This window comes from Microcaecilia unicolor, chromosome 6 (genome assembly GCF_901765095.1).
Source record: "Microcaecilia unicolor chromosome 6, aMicUni1.1, whole genome shotgun sequence".
NCBI classification, from domain to species: Eukaryota; Metazoa; Chordata; class Amphibia; order Gymnophiona; family Siphonopidae; genus Microcaecilia; species Microcaecilia unicolor.
This window is the reverse complement of record NC_044036.1, coordinates 161,227,847-161,248,717: the sequence shown is the minus strand read 5'-3', so window position 1 is coordinate 161,248,717 and position 20,871 is coordinate 161,227,847. Positions and strand designations below refer to the sequence as shown.

General features: G+C 45.8%; 1 protein-coding gene across 1 annotated transcript in view; it reads left to right on the top strand.

Moving 5' to 3' along the window:
- The window catches only part of CACNA1D (calcium voltage-gated channel subunit alpha1 D), a 384,574-nt gene extending 365,802 nt beyond the window's left edge, over positions 1 to 18,772 (top strand). Inside the window, 3 exon segments of the mRNA XM_030205472.1 lie at positions 1,537 to 1,655; positions 5,841 to 6,161; positions 15,534 to 18,772. Of these exon segments, the coding sequence (XP_030061332.1) occupies positions 1,537 to 1,655; positions 5,841 to 6,161; positions 15,534 to 15,827 (734 nt within the window). The 3' untranslated portion in view covers positions 15,828 to 18,772.
- Positions 18,773 to 20,871: the final 2,099 nt, after the last annotated feature.

The following is a 20,871-nucleotide window of genomic DNA, read 5'->3' as shown; positions in this document are numbered from 1 at the left end:
GTCCCAGCGTACATAAGGGCCTGTATTTCTTATTTCTGTTTAAAAATCAGGACCACAAAAACCTGGACTGTTAGAATTTCACCCTGTTGACATGAAACCATTTGAAAAATTAGTGTGTTTGAATTTTTATAGAACAGTGTTTTTGTTTTCTGTTTGGATGACCGCTGGGTGTGATCAGTGGGAGAAATACCAATTTACCAGATTTAGGTCTCAATCATGTTAATGTAGTTAGGTGCTGATACTGTATACAAGCCCACTGTGGCATCAACCCCATGTGGTAACAGCGGTTAGTGTATCTGGGTTTAAAAAAGGTTTGGACAGATTCCTGGAGGAAAAGTCCATAGTCTGCTATTGAGACAAACATGGGAATCAGCTGCTTGCCCTGGGATTTGTAGTATGGAGTGTTGCCACGATTTGGGTTTCTGCCAGGTGCTTGTGACCTGGCTTGGCCACTGTTTGGAAAACAGGATACTGGGCTAGATTGGCCATTGGTCTAACCCAGTATGGCTACTCTTATGTTCTTGGTATTATTATGTTCTTATGTTCTTACTAATATTATAATTATTTATACTTTGTTCTTAAGAATTTCCATTAGCTTCCCAATGATCACGTATATAACCCAGCTAATAGATAAGGTAGCCTGAGTCGTAAATCAGGGGCGTAGCCAGACTTTGGCGGGAGGGGGGTCCAGAGCCCGAGGTGAGGGGGCACATTTTAGCCCCCCCCCCCCGGCGCCGCCGACCCCCCCCCCCCCCGGCGCCATTGCCGACACCTCCCCGCCCCACCATTGCCGACACCAACAACTTTGACCCCCCCCCCGCTGATGACCCTTTCAACCCCCCCTCCTGCCGCCAACCCGCTGTCGCCGTCTGCTACCTTTGCTGGTGGGGGACCCCAACCCCCGCCAGCCGAAGTCTTCTTTCTTCGTTTGGTTTCTGAGTCTGACGTCCTGCAAGTACACAGAAACAGAACGAAGCCTTGCGATCTGCAGGGCTTCATTCTGTTTCTGTGTACGTGCAGGACATCAGACTCAGAAAACTCAGAAACGAAACGAGGAAGAAGACTTCGGCTGGTGGGGGCTGGGGTCCCCCGCCAGCAAAGGTAGCAGACGGCGACGGCGGGTTGACAGCGAGAGGGGGGAGTTGAGAGGGTCGTCGGCAGGGGGGTCCAGGCCCCCGTGGCCCCATAGTAGCTACGCCACTGTCGTAAATAGATTGGTATCTGTGTTTTCAGGGCTTGCGTTTGTTGCCCTGTGTTTTTTGTGTCTAGTGCGTTTCATGGTAGCATGTTTTATAAAACAATAATGGACCAATGGACAACATTCCAGAGAGCTTTTTCTTTCGAATATAAGAATAGCCATACTGGGTCAAACCAGTGATCCATCTAGCCCAGTATCCTGTTTCCAACAGTGGCTAATCCAGGTCACAAGGACCTGGCAAAAACCAACTTAAGGCTCCATATATAGAATTTAGGGGTATGGGTCCATGTTTGTGAAAAGCAGCACTTCCCTGCCATTTTCTTGTTATTTTTTTGCAGCAAACCGAAGATCATCCTTTAATTTTGAATGTCTCCGTCGACAGAACAGTCGTGATGAACCACTGACCTCTCCTTTCCCTCAACACACTGCTTTACCACTGCAATTAATGCAGCAGCAGGTAAGCACACAGTGGTCTGCTGCTCTTCAGGCCTCCTCATAAATAGAAGATTATAATAAACCGTGTCTTAAAGGCCCAAATAAAAGGATCAGGCACTTAGAACATTTTCTGGTGGAAAAGTTTTTGAACTGAGCATGCGTGAAAGCACTGGCGTCGGAGGCTTGAGCAGCTTCCCTGCTCCTCAGACAGCAGGGGCAGGGCAGGGCTCAGGCAGTTGACGGCGAAACTTCAGCTGGCAAGGCTTGAGCATCCCCAATGGTATGATAGGGGGAGGGGCAACAATGACGGCAGCAGGGGTGGGAGGGAGGACTCAGAGGAAATGCTTCCCCCCCCCCCCCCCCCCCCCAAATATCAACTTCCGGCTATGCTCCTGGTAAAAATAATGCATGCTCAAATTGGAAAAAAAAGGAGGAGGGAAGGGTACGTCAGTGCTGTTTTTTCTCCTTTTTCTTCCAGCACTGCTGGGATTCTCATGCCACAAACCTTCATTCATAACTTGCCGGGGATTTTCCCTCTTTTGTAATAGAGCATCCCTTTTGCCTTGGTTGCAAAAGTCCTGAGGCTAGGAGCCTGTATCATGAGCTTTAAATATATCAAATGTTTATCACCTTCAGGGATGACCATGATTCTCCCCCTCCTGCGGCTGCAAACATTGCTTACACAGCAACCCCAGCTAACAAACTGTGGATGACCCAACTCAGGGTATGAGCAAAGGACCTTCTGCATGGCAGCATGCAGTACTGCCACTGATCCATTGGGCTGGCCCAGAACTGTAACAACTACATTTTAAGAGTATTGTTTGTGCTTGATTAATACCAAAGACCTTCACAGTACCCTACTCATTGGTAATCCCTATTGGGTCAGTTTTCAAAGGGAGTTATCAGCTTACTTTGGAGATTCAGCAGCCCTTACCGGGATAGTTTTGCATATCATTCTCACATGTTTTTAATGTGCATGCAAAAAAAACTAAATTTATGGTTCTAAGTTCTCCCAAAGCAACTCCAACGTTTTGGAGTATAAGTAACATGGTGAGCCAATTTGATTTCTGAATTCACACATGTGAAACGTGTGAGCAGTAGTGACAGTTGTCACTGCTTCAGCCCAACCTACTGATTATTTATGCATCTTGCATAACCATTCATAGTTCATGTACTATACCTTAAAAAGGACATTTATTTATTTACATTTTGATCTGGATGTCAAGACCGGTGCTCTAACCACTAGGCCACTCCTCCACATAATAATCTCACCTTATTGCGTGACTCATTATAAAGAGTTGAACACACTGGGTCTGAGATCCTGGAGGGCTCCCTGTGGAAAATGTAAATATCTGTGTGGAAACTGTCGCAGCTGGTACAACAACGGCCATTCTCTCACAAACAATGAGTTGCTACTGGAGACAGTCTCCAACTGCTTGCCAGCCATCTTTTTAATATATATATTTTTTTAACTCAGCTATGGTTTCTACATAAGGCAGTTACAGTACCTGCAAGATGAAACTCCCTCAGCTATGCACCAGGCATGATATCACTTCAGGGCCTTCCCTGACTGGAGTTACTGATTAAACTGCCTGCAAGTAGAAAATAACCCTTATTCTGAACAGAATATCTGGTGAGATAAATATACGGGATGTGGTTAGAATGTGTCTAATTCACTGGGTTATTTGCTAGCATGTAATTGTACCTTTGTGTTCTAAAATGTAGCCCATGTGATTACTAAGAATGTGTATAATCCAAACTGCTCTTCTGATAATGAAGATGTATGTTTAGTAGTGGCCTGCTAATATCGATACCATGATTTGTATAGTACAGTCCAAATGTACACAGCACAGTACAGAGTCTCTGCTCCTGGGAGCTTACAAGCAAATCAACACAGATCCATAAAGAAATAAGAGGGAGGCTTGACTGGGTAGATTACAGGTAGGAATAATAGAGAAAAACGCAATTGAGTAATGCGGCAACGAATTAAGGGATCCTTTTACAAAGCTGTGGTAAAACATAGCCTTGGTAATCACTACACAGCAGGAGGTGGGGGTTGGGCTCTGAATAGGGAGACAGACCACTTTGTTTGTAGCATTCCATGTGCTGGACCTGAACCAAAATACTGCTAAGTGATTTCTGATTATTTTATTCTCATTTCTCAACTTTTGGGCTGTAGGTTTAGCTACCTGATATATCTATTCTCTTGAATTTATTGCTTAATTAATTTGTCCTGTGAATCTGTATTGTGGTGCACTTCTCTGTCTTCTAACCCTGCCCCCCTTCCAAAAAGACAAAAACAACAAAAAAGAAAAACCTCTTTCCTTTCCTTCCTAGCTGTGATCGTAGAGAGGATAGGCTTTTCTAACCACTTCTTGTCCTGTAGCATTGTAACTTGGCAGATACAAATCAAGGTCAGGTATACATATAAAGTAGCACATATGAGTTTATCTTGTTTGGCAGACTGGATGGACCGTACAGGTCTTTTTCTGCCATCGCCTACTATGTTACTATGGTGCACACCCTTACGCGGGTCTTTCCCACTCACTAACGCAATTTTTACTGCAGCTGTAAAAATGCCCCCCCCCCATTTTCTGCGTTAGTGGTCATGCGCTATTGCCATTACCATGCGGCCAATTAAAAAGAATTACCATGTGAGCACCACCCATTTTGTAAGCAGTAAGGGCTCATGTGATACCCATGTGCTAACCAGTTAGCATGCAGTAATGTAGCTGTGCTAACTGGTTTGCGCAGGAACACCCACTCTCTGCCCCCGAGATAACCCCTCAAAAAATAGGAATGATTTTTTTATTACATGGTTAGCGCATGCAGATGTCAGGATTACTGCATGAAGCTGTAGCACATCCCATAATATTTACATTTTCCGCTGCGTTAGGCACACATTAATGTTTAATGCAGCTTAGTAAACGGGCCCCTAAAATTCTTGAAAAGTGTGTATATAAGAAGAGCCAATGCAAAAGGAAGGTGCAATTCTATCTCCTTAACTAAAAGTTTGAATAATACTGTAGTCAGAATCCAAATTGAAACTGATCAATGTTTCTAGCTAGGTTAAAATAGTTCTTTGCAGACGCAAACAATGTAATGCAGGAAGAGGAGATATGAGTTAAAGTCTCAAAGGTGAGTTAGTATGTGGAAGGCAGGGAACTGGAACTGGACCTGGTGCTTGCCCCCAGGGCCGCCGAGAGATTGAGCCGGGGCAAGGCCCCCCCCCCCCCCCGGGGCCCTGCTGCCACCGCACCTCCCCCAAAGACCACCGCCGCCCCCAATCGCTACTCAGGTCGCCCGGCGCCGCAATCCCCGGTCTCACCCACCCGCAGCTCCGTCGACAGCCCCTCTCCGCCGCCACCGGGCCCCCTGCATTCAAATCAATTCGACAGCGCCTCACCTCCATGTGAAAGTGCAGCGGCAGATCGCCTCCCTTCGTGACTTCCCTCCCTGTGTCCTGCCCTCACCCTTGGGGCTGTCAACGGAGCCGAGGGCGGGTGAGACTGGGGACTGCGGTGCCGGGCCCGGGGAATTTTGTCCCCCTATGCCCCCCACTCTCGGCGGCCCTGCTTGCCCCAAGGCTGTCCAGAGAATTTTAACCGAACCACCAGGGACCCCTTAGCTTTGTTGTGTGTGTGTGAGAAGAGACTGGTGGAGGAGACCATAAGTGTCTGCCCACAGATAACCAACAAACTGTTTGTACCTGTAACCCCGAGAGTGGGTTTTCCTGGGGGTTACTGAAAGAGGACAGGGTTACTGGAAGAGGCAGTTTGTCAAACAGCCATAAGGGGCTGGGATAATGGAATGTGTGGGATGGATTTCTTGGAGAGTGATACAGGTACGACCCCCCCCCCCCCCCCCAGACTACTGGGATTAAGCCTTGTCCCGGCCCACACCCTATTCAATCAGACGTGTTTTTTTTTTTTTTGCGGATTCTGGTCCGGATACTTCCCAGAAGAGCGTAACTGGTGTCCAGAACTATTTTCAGTGGGACCAGGTTTACACACCTGCCTCGGGTCCATTCCACCCCTAAAACCAGAGAACTAGCTACAGTACAAATGAATACTGTAGAACTGAGACAAACAGGTCATTGTCAAAAACTGATGCCAGCTCTCTGGTACCATTTCATTGTGTTATTTTAACTGGCTTACAGAGTGAAAGTGGAACGTCTGAACATATTTTTTTATCCCTTCTCTACTAGGTTATGGCTGTTGCAGGTTTGGATTCCACTAAAGCTCAGAAGAATTCACCCAGTCGTTCAACTCGTTCCTGGGCTACTCCACCTGCTACACCACCGAACAGGGATCATACGCCGTATTACACACCTCTCATCCGAATAGAGAGGGCAGAGTCAAAGGAGCAGATGAACGGCAGTTTGCCTTCTTTGCACAGGAGTTCCTGGTATACCGATGACCCTGATATTTTATACAGGACGTTCACACCAGCCAGTCTAACCATACCGAATGACTTTCAGCACAAAGACAGTGATAAACAGAGAAGTGCAGACAGTTTGGTAGAAGCGGTAAGTACTTTGAGGCAAATAAGAGAGATCCTTTTAAAATAGTTTACAAAGTGTTCCTTTTACTAAACTGCAGTAAGTGCTGGAATGCACATACCCCAGCGTATAATGGCTTGCCGTGGAAAGTTCCAAAGCTGCGGGCGCTAACAATTTGGTTTTTTTTTTTTGTTGGAGGGGGCATATCAGAGGGTGGAGAGTGGGTGTTCTGTGCTAATCAGCAGGTTGAAATTACCATGCACTAACTGGTTAGTGCAGGATTATCGCATGAACCTTTACCGCCTATAAAATATCATAACCCTGCCCACACCTTTTGCATAACGCTGCCCCTAGCCCCACCTTATTTCGATAGCCCCACCTAAACCCTACTTCTTTTTGCGTAACTGCCCAAACCCCACCCCTTTTAGTGACATCAGAGCCACACCCCTTTTCCCAAAATGGCAGTGAGTACTGAACACAATGTTCTCCAAAGACAAGCAGGCTAATATTCTCACATATGGGTGACGTCACGTCGGCCCGGAGGACTTTCTAGCAAAGTCTTCATCAAAATGAAAAAATGTCACTCGCCGCGCGGGCGGATGCAGTGCGCATGCGTGCGTCCCTTTTCCCGCCCACCGCGAGGACACACTCCTCAGTTTTTTCTTCTCCGCGTCAAAGAGGTGACACGGTGAGTTTTTGTCATCGTGTTGCTGTGCCCGGAGGTGAAGAAAATCTCTACAAAAAGTATCCTTTTAGTTGTTCTTAGTATTATTTTTTCGTTTATTAAGTTTTCTTTCTTTTAGCCTGCGATTTTATTTAAATCGCTTGTTCGGTTTTTTTCTTTTTTTGTGTCCTTTTCTTTCAACGACACAATCGCGTCTTTTGATTTGGCAGTGGCTGCTTTTCCCGAAATGTCATCGAAGACGCCCAGCGGCTTTAAGCCTTGTGCCTGCTGTCATCGGGCCATCTCCAGCACTGACCCATACTCGTGGTGTTTACAGTGCCTTGGGCCGGACCACTGCTCGGAGGGCTGCAAACTGTGTCTCGCTATGAAAAAGCGGACAATTCTCTCCCAGGATGCCCAAAGGGAGAAGATTTTTGGGCCCAGTGCCTTGACGTCAGCGCCGTCGATGTCGGTGCCGTCGGCGTCGTCTAAGTCGGCGGCGTCCAAATCGGTGCCGGTGAAGTCGGTGCCGTCCAGGATGATGCCGTCGAAGTCGGTGTCGTCGAGGTCGACGTCGAAGGAAGCGTCGGCACCGGGAGACCGGGGACAGGCTGCCATTCGACCGATGCACGCTGGGAGCAGTGATGCATCGAGTGGGTCTCCGCCCGCCTCGGCGCCTCCTGCTTTGCAGACCCCCCGGGACCGTCCTGCATCGGACCCAGCCCCGAAGAGATGTGTGGATTCCACGTCCTCTTCTCCGGTGCCGAGGAGTCTCGACGACGGGCGTCGGGCGAAGACCAAGAGGCACCGTCGTCGTTCTCCTTCGCGTCATGGCACCGGGAGCTCTGGGTCATCGATACATTCGATACCCGAGAAGCGTCAGTGCCGAAAGGATCGCTCCCCCTCTATTACTGAGGTACCGACGCATGGGGTCATTGGCAGCCGAGTCCCCATTCCCCAACCTCAGCAGACTTTGCCTCCAATGCCTCAACCGACCCCTCAGCATCTTCCGGCAGCAACTCTTGATGAGCGTATGCAGGCCCTTTTTCCTTTTGTCATGGAAATGATGCAGCAGTGGCAATCGGCACCGAGGTTGTCGGTGCCGACGGTACCGGTGTCAATGAGTTCAGAGGTACCGGTGCCGACGGTGTCGGAGGTATCGACGTTGCCAGTGCCGGATGCTTATGCATCAGGTCTTCAGCCCTTGGTGAAGTCTGTCTCACCGGTGCCGCCTTCGGCACCGGTGTGATTGAGTTCCCGGGTTGGCTCTCCCGAGACATCGGTGCAGGAAGCTTCGCTGGAGTCTCAGGGACCGTCAACTTCTCGACATCATCATCGAGGACGTCAAGCCTCTTCGTCGAGACGGGCTCAGATTCGGGCGGCTCTGTCTGAGCTTTTAGCCCCATCTGATAATACCTCATCAGAGGATGATGATGAAATGCATGGGGAGTTCTCTGGTGAGGACTCTCAAGGCATCCCATCTGAATCTACTCCCTCGCCCCAAAGACAGCTTTCTCCTCCCGAGAGCTTGTCTTTCTCTTCTTTTGTTCAGGAGATGTCTGAGGCCATCCCCTTCCCTGTGGAAATTGTGGACGAGCCCAGAGCCAAAATGCTTGAGGTTTTGGACTATCCATCTCCACCTACATCTTCTGCCACAGTTCCTTTCCATGAGACTCTCAAGGAACTTATGTTGAGGAACTAGGAGAAGCCTTTTTCTTGTCCCACCGTCCCCAAGAAAGTTGAGTCCCAATACCGGATCCACGGGGAACCCAGTCTCATGCGGGCTCAATTGTCTCATGATTCAGCGGTGGTGAATTCAGCTCTCAGAAGAGCCAAGAGTTCTAGGAACTTCTCCTCGGCGCCCCCGGGGCGGAAGTATAGAACTTTGGAGTCTTTTGGGAGGAAGGCGTATCAGGCTGGTCTGCTCGCCGCCAAAATTCAATCATACAAGCTCTACACGAGTATTCATTTACGGAACTCTGTGAGGCAATTTGAGAGTTTGGTAGACGCACTCCCACAGGAGAAAGCCGAACCCTTTCGCCAAGTGATCAGGCAGCAGAAGGCGTGTCGCAAGTTCCTGTCCAGGGGTGTTTTTGACACTTGCGATGTGGTATCTCGCTTCTCTGCCCAAGGTATAGCGATGCGCAGACTCTCATGGCTGCGTGCCTCTAACCTGGAGGAACGAACTCAGCAGAAGATAGCAGATATCCCATGCCGGGGGGATCACCTTTTTGGAGAGAAGGTGGAAGAGATGATTGATCATCTCTACCAGCGTGACAACACTATGGATTCTCTCTCCCGCCGGGCGCCTTCTGCATTCACTTCCACCTCTAGGAAGTTTTTTAAGGGAAAAAGAAGTGCTCCTTACGTTTCTAGAAGCCGCAAGTACACTTCTAATTCCCGTCAGCCGGTTCAGGCTCGACCCCAGCCCGCTCGCTCTCGTCAGTAGCGGGCACCGAAGCAGGCCCCTGCAGCTCCCCAGCAAAAACCAGGGACGGGTTTTTGACTGGCTCCAGCAGAGCATAGCCGAAATCAAAGTACCTGTGCCGAACAATCTACCAGTCGGGGGGAGGTTAAAATTTTTTCACCAAAGGTGGCCTCTCTTAACCTCCGATCGGTGGGTTCTCAATAGTCCGGTCCGGGTACACTCTCAATCTGATTTCCGAACCTCCAAATTGCCCACCAGGAGCTCAGTCTTTCAGCTCCTACCACAAGCAGGTACTTGCAGAGGAACTCTCCGCCCTTCTCAGTGCCAATGCGGTCGAGCCCATTCCACCAGGGCAAGAAGGGCTGGGATTCTATTCCAGGTACTTCCTTGTGGAAAAGAAAACAGGGGGGATGCGTCCTATCCTAGACCTAAGGGCCCTGAACAAATATCTGGTCCGAGAAAAGTTCAGGATGCTTTCCCTGGGCACCCTTCTACCCATGATTCAGGAAAACGATTGGCTATGCTTGCTGGACTTGAAGGACGCTTACACCCACATATCGATACTTCCAGCTCACAGGAAGTATCTTCGATTTCGGCTGGGATCACAGCACTTTCAGTACTGTGTTTTGCCTTTTGGCTTGGCATCTACTCCCAGGGTATTTACAAAGTGCCTGGCAGTTGTGGCAGCGTCGCATGTGTTCCCTTACCTGGACGATTGGCTGGTGAAGAACACTTACCCGCAAGAAACTTTGCAGTCCATGCGGATGACTATTCAGGCGCTAGAGATGCTGGGGTTTGTCATCAATTATCCCAAGTCCCATCTCGTCCCAGCCCAGAAATTGGAATTCATAGGAGCTCTGTTGTGCACAAAGAGAGCTTGTGCTTATCTTCCAGGACCCAGAGCGGACAAACTTCTATCTCTGGCTTCCAGGGTACAAGCGTCTCAGCAGATCACAGCTCGGCAGATGTTGAGACTTCTGGGGCACATGGCCTCCACAGTTCATGTGACACCCATGGCACGTTTACACATGAGATCTGCTCAATGGACCCTAGCTTCCCAGTGGTTTCAAGCTACAGGGAATCTAGAGGATGTTATCCAGCTGTCCATCAATTTTCGCAACTCCCTCAATTGGTGGACCATTCGATCCAATCTGGTCTTGGGACGCCCATTCCAAAACCCTCAGCCACAAAAAGTGCTGAAGACGGATGCATCCCTCCTCGGGTGGGGAGCACATGTAGATGGGCTTCACACTCAGGGAGCTTGGTCTCTTCAGGAGAAGCATCTCCAGATCAATCTCCTGGAATTGAGAGCGATCTGGAACGCTCTAAAGGCTTTCAGGGATCGGCTATCCAACAAAATTGTTCTCGTTCAGACAGACAATCAGGTTGCAATGTATTACACCAACAAGCAAGGGGGTACCGGATCTCGCCCTCTGTGTCAGGAGGCCGTGCAGATGTGGCTATGGGCCTGCCAACACGAAATGTTTCTCCAAGTCACTTATCTGGCCGGTGTAAACAACAGTCTGGCCGACAGGCTGAGCAGGGTTATGCAGCCTCACGAGTGGTCCTTGAACATGACTATTGCCAAAAAGATTTTTCGAGTCTGGGGCACTCCATTGATAGATCTTTTGCTTCGCAGGAAACTCACAAGGTTCCTCAATTCTGTTCCAGACTTCAGGCCCACGGCAGACTAGCATCGGATGCCTTCCTCCTTTTTTGGGGGACAGGACTCCTATATGCGTATCCTCCCATCCCTTTAGTGGGGAAGACTCTACTGAAACTCAAGCAAGACCAGGGAACCATGATTCTGATAGCGCCCTTTTGGCCCCGTCAGATTTGGTTTCCCCCTTCTTCTGGAACTTTCTTCAGAAGAGCCATGGAGATTGGACTGTTTCCCGACCCTCATTACTCAGAACGAGGGGGCGCTTCTGCATCCCAACCTCCGGTCTCTGGCTCTCACGGCCTGGATGTTGCGAGTGTAGAGGTTGCCTCTTTTGGTCTCTCTGAGGGTGTCTCCAGAGTCCTGTTTGCTTCCAGGAAAGATTCCACACATAAGTGTTATTCTTTTAAATGGAAGAGGTTTGCCGTCTGGTGTGACAGCAAGGCCCTAGATCCTTTCTCTTGTCCTGCACAGACCTTGCTTGAGTACCTTCTACACTTATCTGAGTCCGGTCTTAAAACCAACTCGGTCAAGGTTCATCTTAGCGCAATCAGTGCTTATCATTCACGTGTAGATGGTCTGCCTATCTCTGGACAGCCTTTAGTCATGCGTTTCATGAGAGGTTTGTTTTTGACAAAGCCCCCTGTCAAACCTCCTCCAGTGCCATGGGATCTCAACGTCGTTCTTACCCAGCTGATGACAGCTCCTTTCGAGCCACTGGATTCCTGTCATCTGAAGTACTTGACCTTAAAGGTCATTTTCTTGGTGGCGGTTACTTCAGCTCGTAGGGTCAGTGAGCTTCAGGCCCTGGTAGTTCATGCACCTTTCCTTGTCTTTCATCATGACAAAGTAGTTCTCCGCACGCACCCAAAGTTTTTACCGAAGGTGGTGTCGGAGTTCCATCTGAACCAGTCAATTGTCTTGCCAACATTTTTTCCCCCTCCTCACATGAGCCCGGGCGAAAGCAAGTTGCACACTTTGGACTGTAAAAGAGCACTGGCCTGTTACGTGGAGCGGACATGCCCCTTCAGACAGTCCGCCCATTTGTTTATTTCTTTTAATCCCAATAAGAGGGGAGTTGCTGTCGGAAAACGCACCATTTCTAATTGGCTAGCAGATTGCATTTCCTTCTCTTATGCCCAAGCTGGGCTGACTTTGGACGGTCATGTCACGGCTCATAATGTTAGAGCCATGGCTGCGTCACTGGCTCATCTAAAGTCAGCCTCCATTGAAGAGATTTGCAAAGCTGCGACGTGGTCTTCAATCCACACATTCACATCTCATTACTGCCTTCAGAAACATAGCCGACGCGACAGTCGGTTTGGGCAGTCGGTGCTGCAGAGTCTGTTTGGGGTTTAGAATCCAACTCCACCCCCCTAGGCCCATTTTTATTCTGTTCCAGGCTGCACTCTCAGTTAGTTGTGTTTTGTTTCAGGTCAATTTCAGTTATGTCCTCGCCGTTGCGAGGCCCAATTGACCGCTCTTTGTTATGTTGAGTGAGCCTGGGGGTTAGGGATACCCATATGTGAGAATATTAGCCTGCTTGTCTTTGGAGAAAGAGTAGTTACTTACCTGTAACAGGTGTTCTCCGAAGACAGCAGGCAATATATTCTCACAACCTTCCCGCCTCCCCTTTGGAGTTGTATTCCTCTATTTCTTGGAATTTAACTGAGGAGTGTGTCCTCGCGGCGGGCGGGGAAAAGGGACGCACGCATGCGCACTGCATGCGCCCGCGCGGCGAGTGACATTTTTTCATTTTGATGAAGACTTTGCTAGAAAGTCCTCCGGGCCGACGTGACGTCACCCATATGTGAGAATATATTGCCTGCTGTCTTCGGAGAACACCTGTTACAGGTAAGTAACTACTCTTTACTGTTTTACTATTCACTGCCATCTTGGATGGGGGTCATGTGACAGGAAGTGACGTCAAATATCTCTGACTGCCCTTTACAGCCTTGGAGGAATGTGTGTAGCTTAACCTTTTTTTCTCATAGGAAAAGAAAATAGGCATGTTAGCCTTTTTTATTTTTCTTTCAAAAGGATACCATGCCGTTTAAACCACAGCTGTAACTATTTTAAGCCCAAAAGTGTGTTTGTTTTAAACTGCACTGTTTAGGTCCATCTGCTTTTAAGAACAGGCTCTTTGCTGAATTACAGCCATTTGAGAGCATGCAGCCCCTTCCCAATCCCCTGAGCTATCCTCTCTCAGGAGAGATTCCCCTCTACTCTCCCCTCTCAGCTTTCAATGCAAAGATCAGAAAACAAGTTGTTTTAAACTGTTTTTGTTTGTGTGATGTCACTGCTGGTACAGGCCTCTGTTCTGAAATCAACTTCCTAAAGAGTTGTTAGGGGAAAGACCTTTTAGGCATTTTAGAACAAATTTAAAAGTAATAAATAGAAACAAAACAAAAAAAAGATGATAAGATGATTGATACCTTTTTATTGAACTAAATATATGTATTTTGATTAGCTTTCGACGGCAATATCTTCTTCAAATCAGAAATTAACAACAGAATATATAGATGAAACAAAAGCATTTCCAGTGAGTTATTAGTAATTAGGTTTTATTGCATAAAATGGGACCTGTGCTAAAATAACACATCTTAACAATAGCACACATTGGTAACTTACCTCCTTAGGGTGAAGAGTTTCAGTCTCTGGTAACCAGAGCTAATATTATGATCCCATAATGCCTCATTCCATCAATGTCTAAGAGTCATCCTCATCAGTGATGTCACAATGGCTTGATTGCCCTATACTTGGCTCCCTTTTATTACATACTAGTAAAAAAGGACCGTTTGTGTAAGAAATGAAACGGGCGCTAGCAAGGTTTTCCTCGGAGTGTGTATGAGAGATGGAGTGTGTGTGTCAGAGAGAGAATGAGAGAGAGACAGAGTGTCTGTGTGTGTGAGACAGAGAGCTAGAGCGTGATAGACAGGGAGTGTGTCAGAGAGAGTGTATGCGAGAGACAGTGAGTGAGTGTGAGCCCCACCCCCCTCTCGCAGGGCCCCCCTCCCCACCCCTACCTCTCTGGTCTGAGGACCCCCTCCCCACCTCCCTCTCCCCTGCCCCCCCTCCAGCCATCCATGTTCAGCGACCCTCCTCTCCCCCTGCCCCCCCCCTGCAGCCACCCATGTCCAGTGACCCTCCCCTCCCCCCCTCCAGCTACCCATGTCCAATGACCCTCCCCCCCCGGCGCATCAAACCCCCTCGCCACCCGCAGCTGCCAGTGGTAACGCTGTCCGGCCGCTGCTGCTTCTCCTGTTGAGCAGCAGCGGCTGCTACAAAAAGAAAAAAAAAGTGATAAATGTTTTTAAACCCAGCCCAAATCATTTGCAAATGCCCGAGTCTTAAAACGCAGTCTCTGCAGCCGCTCCTCCTCTCGCCTCTCATGTCGCTGCGCTCCTCTGGGGTCTTACTCCAGGGGCAGTGATGTGGAGGCGAGAGGAGGAGCGGCTGCAGAGACTGCGTTTTAAGACTCGGGCATTTGCAAATGATTTGGGCTGGGTTTCAAAAATGTATTTTTTTTTTCTTTTTGTAGCTGCCGCTGCTGCTCAACAGGAGAAGCAGGAGCGGCCGGACAGTGTTACCAGTGGCAGCTGCAGGTGGTGAGGGGGTTGATGCACCGGGGAGGGGGGGGGGGTTCTGCGGTGCCGCGCTTGTAGTTTTTTGATGCGCCGCTCCCTGCCACTTGCTCCGAAGTGGCAGGGAGCAGCACACTTACAGCTAATTCCCAGGCAGGCGTGCTGCTCTGCCAGAGTGAATGTCAGCTGATGGGCGCAAGCCTTATCTTTGTCTCTGCTTGCTGGTTCTCAGTTTTGTAGCGCGTGCTACTGTGACAGAGTGAGTGTCAGCTGCTGGGCGCGAGCCTTATCTGAGTCTCTCCGCTTGCCGGTTCTGACAGTTAGTGATGGGCGCGAGGCTGCTTTTCTTTTGCTGTGCAAATTTGCGCATGCCACTGTTGGGTGGGTGGGTGGGGGGAATCAGCTATGAGTAACGTCACCTGGCTACGGAGCCTAGCTCAGCAACTCCAAGAGCCACGGACACAGGCAGTCCCACATTAGAACGTTGGTGGTGAGAATTATTATATAGGATATCAGTGATTTCAATTTACAGAGACATTTATTTTTTAATTAAGGAAGTTATCAAGGTGGGCTATTATTATGACATGTTATTTTACTGTCAACAACCCTAGTAATTAGTAACTAGGTCTCATTATATAAAATGGGACCTATGCTGAACTAGCACGAGTTAGAGGTAAAATAACACATCTTAATGGCAGCCCACATTGATAACCACATCCCTTGTCTTACTGTGCATGAATTAGTGTGCACTTTCATGTTACATTGCAAAATTTAATGCAGCCATGTGCTAATTTACCACATCCTAATTCATGCACAGACTGCTTAGCACACATTAATAAAAGGGCCCCTTAGACATCTAAACCATAAGTAGATGCAGTTTACTCCCTTTCACGTTTGATTTTACATAAATTGTTTCATTTTCTTTTCTCTGTTAAATACTCTCCTATTATACAGCATGAGCTTTAGAGAATATGTTGAAATATTTAGACCTATTGCATAATCTGCTGAGCTATAAGCATACTATTATGTTTATTTAACTTTTGGTGGGGTTGTTTTGTTTCAGGTACTAATATCAGAAGGTTTAGGACGATATGCAAAAGATCCCAAATTTGTTACAGCCACAAAACATGAAATCGCTGATGCCTGTGATATGACCATTGATGAAATGGAAAGTGCGGCAAGCAATCTCCTCAATGGAAATGTTCAAAATGGGACCACTGGAGATATGTTCCCCATCTTAAGTAGGCGAGATTATGAACTTCAAGAATTTGGCCCCGGGTACAGTGATGAAGAACCAGAAGCTAACAGATATGAAGAGGATTTAGCTGATGAAATGATATGCATTACTACTTTATAGTATTTAGTATAGAACAATTTTGTTTTCACAATACACATAAAAAAGTGCCTCATTGTCAAAGGAAACTAGGCACTCGTTACGTTGAATGACCCGTCAAGTCGAAGTGATGTCATATCTCAAGGAAGCCATAAGCTTGCATATTAGCAATCTCCAGAGTTGTGAGAAATGACCAAATTGATTTGAGGCTTTCACAAAACAACCTTCATTGTCTCGGTAGGAATAGTTTTATTTTGGACAAGCAGAGGCTCGAAGTCTATGGTGTATGTATGTTGCTTGCATTCCACACAAACTTTCGTGACCTTTAGAAGTGTACAGGAATGTGTCAAGGAAAAGAATATGTATTATTCAGCACAATATGATTCAGGAAGAAGAGATAGTGAGACAAGTGATGACAATCAAAACGACAGTGTCATTTTCTCAGCCACCAACAACACATCAGAGGTTCAGCTGTCTGCATTGCCATTTCTTCATACTTGCATCCAGATCTTTATCCTAAAACTCTTTTCAGAACTAAATATGTTTCAAACATGCAAGAGACCATTCAAACAGAGAATTTGTACTTTTTTCTCATTTGCATCAGTTTGTATAGGAAACTATCATTCCGATGGTCTATTTTAAGGCTATCATTTTAAGGGCAAATACACTGGAATAAATGCATTCTTGCTAATGCACTTTCAACCAGGTTAAAACTAAATTAGATAAGATAGGTTGTTTAAAATTGCAAATATCTACTGTACATGATCTGTAATATATAACAAAATGTATTTGTAAAGAGATGGTCTATATTTTGAAATTATTGTACTGTAACTGAACTGCAGCAATATTTAAGGATTCTAATTCATATACTGTAGTTCTTCACAAAATTCTTAAATGAGATTTCTGAGTATTTTTTATTTTGAATATATAGGGTTTTAGGACAATATTAATAGGTTGTGGATCTCTTTTGAAGCTACAATCTGTAAAACAAACTGACAGATAAATTTTCTAAGATATTTTGAGTAACTAAGGGCTTGACTCACCCAAATTCTGTTTGAGCTGTGGAGGACAAACATTTTGAAAATACACAGATAGCAGATAAGAAAATGAAACTCTTTGGCATAGCCTGAAAAGGGATATTCGAAGTACGCAGAGATGATGCTCCCATAACACTCACCCTCTGCTCACAGACATACCATTCACCCACATATATTTCTACCTTTTATTCACCTCTGATGGATCTCAGACTTGAATATACGTTCTTCTATTTATGGTATGGCGTCTGGGTCTGAGTATCACCCCTGCCAATCACCTCCTGGTACTGCTTCCTGAAATGATTTTAAATATGTGGAAAAACAGGAACCTAGCTTGAACAACTCCTGTTCTTCTACTCTTATCAGATGGTAAGACAAAAAGAAAATTAACAAAAGGTCTCGCTTTTTAAGCACTGGCTGAATTCTCCAATGCTAAAGATTTATGTAGGATCCATATGTTACCCTTCCTTTTTGGGCCACATTTGTAGGTACTATGTGAGTAGGCCAGCAGGTGAGGACACTGTGAGGTCATGATTCCACTCCTCTGGGTAGCGGTTCTCTCCTCCACTGGTATGCATATTTCTAAACACAAACCAAGCCTAGAAAGCTGTTGTTGGGATCAACACTATTCTATTTCTTTTTCTTCTTCTGGAATGTAAGTTGTACACTGTTTATTCCTTTTTCTCTTTAATTATTTTAAATTGTGCACAGCTTTGTTGTCTTGTAGGCTTAAAGTTGGTTATATCAAATGGGTAAAAAAAAAAAAATGAAGCTGAGAGATGGCACAGGGCACAGGAACATGCCCTCTTATTGTGAATTTACAGAGTCAAAGAAGTGAACTGAGAAAGAGATGGAAGGGGAAGAAAGAGAGGCACAGAAGAGTGTTGATGAAAAAAGAGAGGGCGAAAATTGATGGTAATGTAGGTAGAGAAGGACCATTAGTGCTGAGAATGCTTCATCTTTTCAGGTCTCCCAGCCAGGAAAATGTAGAGTTTGAAGATGGGAGTGCCCAAGCAAAAACAGCATCCATGGAGCAGTACAACAGCGATATGGACAACACAACAAACAGCAGTCATATAGTCCTTTCCTCAAAAGTAGCACAGATTCAAGCCTAATTAATTATAGCTACCACGCCTTCTCACAAACCTACCAAAAATCACCTATTATATGAAAAGTTTACACTATTGCCCTCCCCCTAGCCATTCCTGCATCTGTGGAGGTACTTATACATCCTCCATTTTATCTTAGCTACACTGGAGAAAGAGGGAGTTTTTGGCAGTGCCCCTATGAGGGTATTTACTTTAACTATCTCCATCTGAAAAAAAAAACATGACAAGATAATAAAAGAGAAGGAGTACTGTAATGGACAGAGCAGCAGAACGCTGAGAACTAGAGAAGCCAGGATGAAATCCCACTGTTGCTTCTTGTGATCTTGGGCAAGTCACTCAATCCTCCATTCCCTCTGAGGGCTGAAAGTGAATGTAATTCACATGGAAGTGCCTAGAAAGGCTTGATCCAAATCCCTTTATAAAAAGCTGTGAACAACCCTGTAGCTACATGTTCATTCATTCATTTAATGATAAGCCACATCAACCGTCAACAAACTACTACCATTTCATAAAAGGAATAGAAATATGATACTGCATGAATTAGAGTAATCATCAGAGACTCATAGGCTGCATTAATGGGGACAATCTAGAGGAAAGGTTTACTATGCAGGTACTGCAGCCTCCATGGTCAATCAGATTATGGAGAGAACCACATCATTTTTTAGTGTAGAAACAAAACAAACTGACCACCAAGACCACGGAAAACAGCCAATGATTCTGGCCCTGCAAAATGAACACTGTGCCCAAAATGCATGGAAGATGGAAGTTAGAAATTAAGGGGCCTTTTTACTAAAGTGCGCTGAAAAATGGCCTGCGGTAGTGTAGACGCGTGTTTTGGGTGCGCAAAGAATTATTTTTCAGCGCACCTGTAAAAAATGCCTTTTTACAATTTTTGCCGAAAATGGACGTGTGGCAAAATGAAATTTGCTGCGCATCCATTTTGGGTCTGAGACCTTACCGCCAGCCACTGACCTCACGCGGTAATAGTCTATGTGCGTAAAATGCAGATTACGGCACACGTATCGGACGGACGTCAAAAATGAAATTACCACAAGGGCCATGCTGTAGCTGAGCGTTAACTCAAAACTGAAGTGCGTTGGGATGCGTAAGCGCCTATGCGGCTTAGTAAAAGGGCCCCTAATGGCTCAAAAGCCAAACCTCTGCATAACACAATCAATAACAACATTTCCCTATTATTTTCTTTGTATATCTAATTGATCATCAGGTTATATTCAATGACAGGAAGGCCTATCAATTTAAGACTTACAGATGACGGACTAGCATTTCATTCCTAATAGATAAGAACAGTTAAACACTTTCACATAGGCACATGCATTTCCCTGCCTCACTACCCTTCGTCTCAGATTGTTCAGTATTGTGCCATATCGAAATAACAGGGTAGTAGATAATGTGGCTTCATTGCTTTAGAATTCAGAGGTGCAATTGAAAAGGGAATATTGTAGTCCTCCCTGCTGATGGCAAGACGTGGTGTGCAATGAAGATTAAGCTATTTTTTTGAACTTGTAAATGTGAACTTTCATAAAATAATATTGACCATTTTCTGTAAGTTCAGCATGAATATTAAATATCTTTTCTACCATCAATTTGTTACCTCTGTTTATCTTTTTTTTCCTCATTGAACTACATGACAAAGTACTTCATGAAAGACTCCAGAGGAAATTGGAGAGTCATGGGATAGGATGTAGTGTTCTATTGTGGATTAAAAACTGGTTGAAAGATAGAAAACAGATAGTAGGGTTAAATGGTCAGTATTCTCAATGGAGAAGGGTAGTGGGGTTCCCCAGGGGGTCTGTGCTGGGACTGCTATTTTTTAACATATTTATAAATGATCTGCACATGGACTTAACTAGTGATGTAATTAAATTTGCTGATGACACAAAGCGACGAAAATTATAAAAGGGATGGGTCGACTTCCCTATGGGGAAAGACTAAAGCGGCAAAGGCTCTTCAGCTTGGAAAAAAGACGGCTAAAGGGAGATATGATAGAAGTCTATAAACTAATGAGTGGAGTGGAACAGGTAGATGTGAATCGCTTGTTTTTGATCATTTCAAAAATTAATCACCAGGAGGTTTTTTAGACCAGTGAGGAAGTTCGCACAGCAGTTCTGTGGAATTATTTACAATAATAAGCCGAGCATCTGAGGTCTTTTCCTCCATTGATAAAATTACAAAATGAAGTAAAATCAAAATGAAATAAAATCAGGTATGCTTGCTATTATGTAGATTCTTTCCAGCAAGACATTTGCCACATAGTGTTTTCTTCATAAAGACGCCATGGATGGGGAAAAGAAGCAAGTTAGAATAAGCAATCATTTAAAATACTTCCTCTATTAAATGCCAACATACCTTTTTTTATATTTGCAGGTTCTTTTTAGGTATAGAAGTCAGCACCTTTATTAGGTGCATGTATAATACGTGTATATGACAATAATACACATACACCTAATGTCTGTGAGCCTTTATCTGCTCACAGTTCTGGTCTCACTTCCCTTTTACTGTCTAGGTTACAATGTGCATCTCAGAGTTTGCACTGGCTACCAATGTATTTTAATATATTATGATCTTTCTCCTCATCTTCCTCTGTCATTACTTTTTTTGCTCTTTCCTGTCATTAACCTTCTCGTTTATTTACGCTTTACCTTCCTTTTCAGTCTTTTCCCATGGATCCTCTCAAACGGTAGGGCACAGACAGTCTCATAATACCTCACACAATAATCACACCTTGCACATTTCACCTTTCCTATTTTCCACTGTCGCCATTTCATTTTGCCAATCTCTAACTCCAAAATAATCTGAATTTCAGCTTTTGTAAACGCCTTAGAGTTGTCTTTATTACACTAACACTTTTTTTTACATTGGTTCTTCCTACTTTTTTAGTTCACTGTCTAGCTAGAATCTTATCAT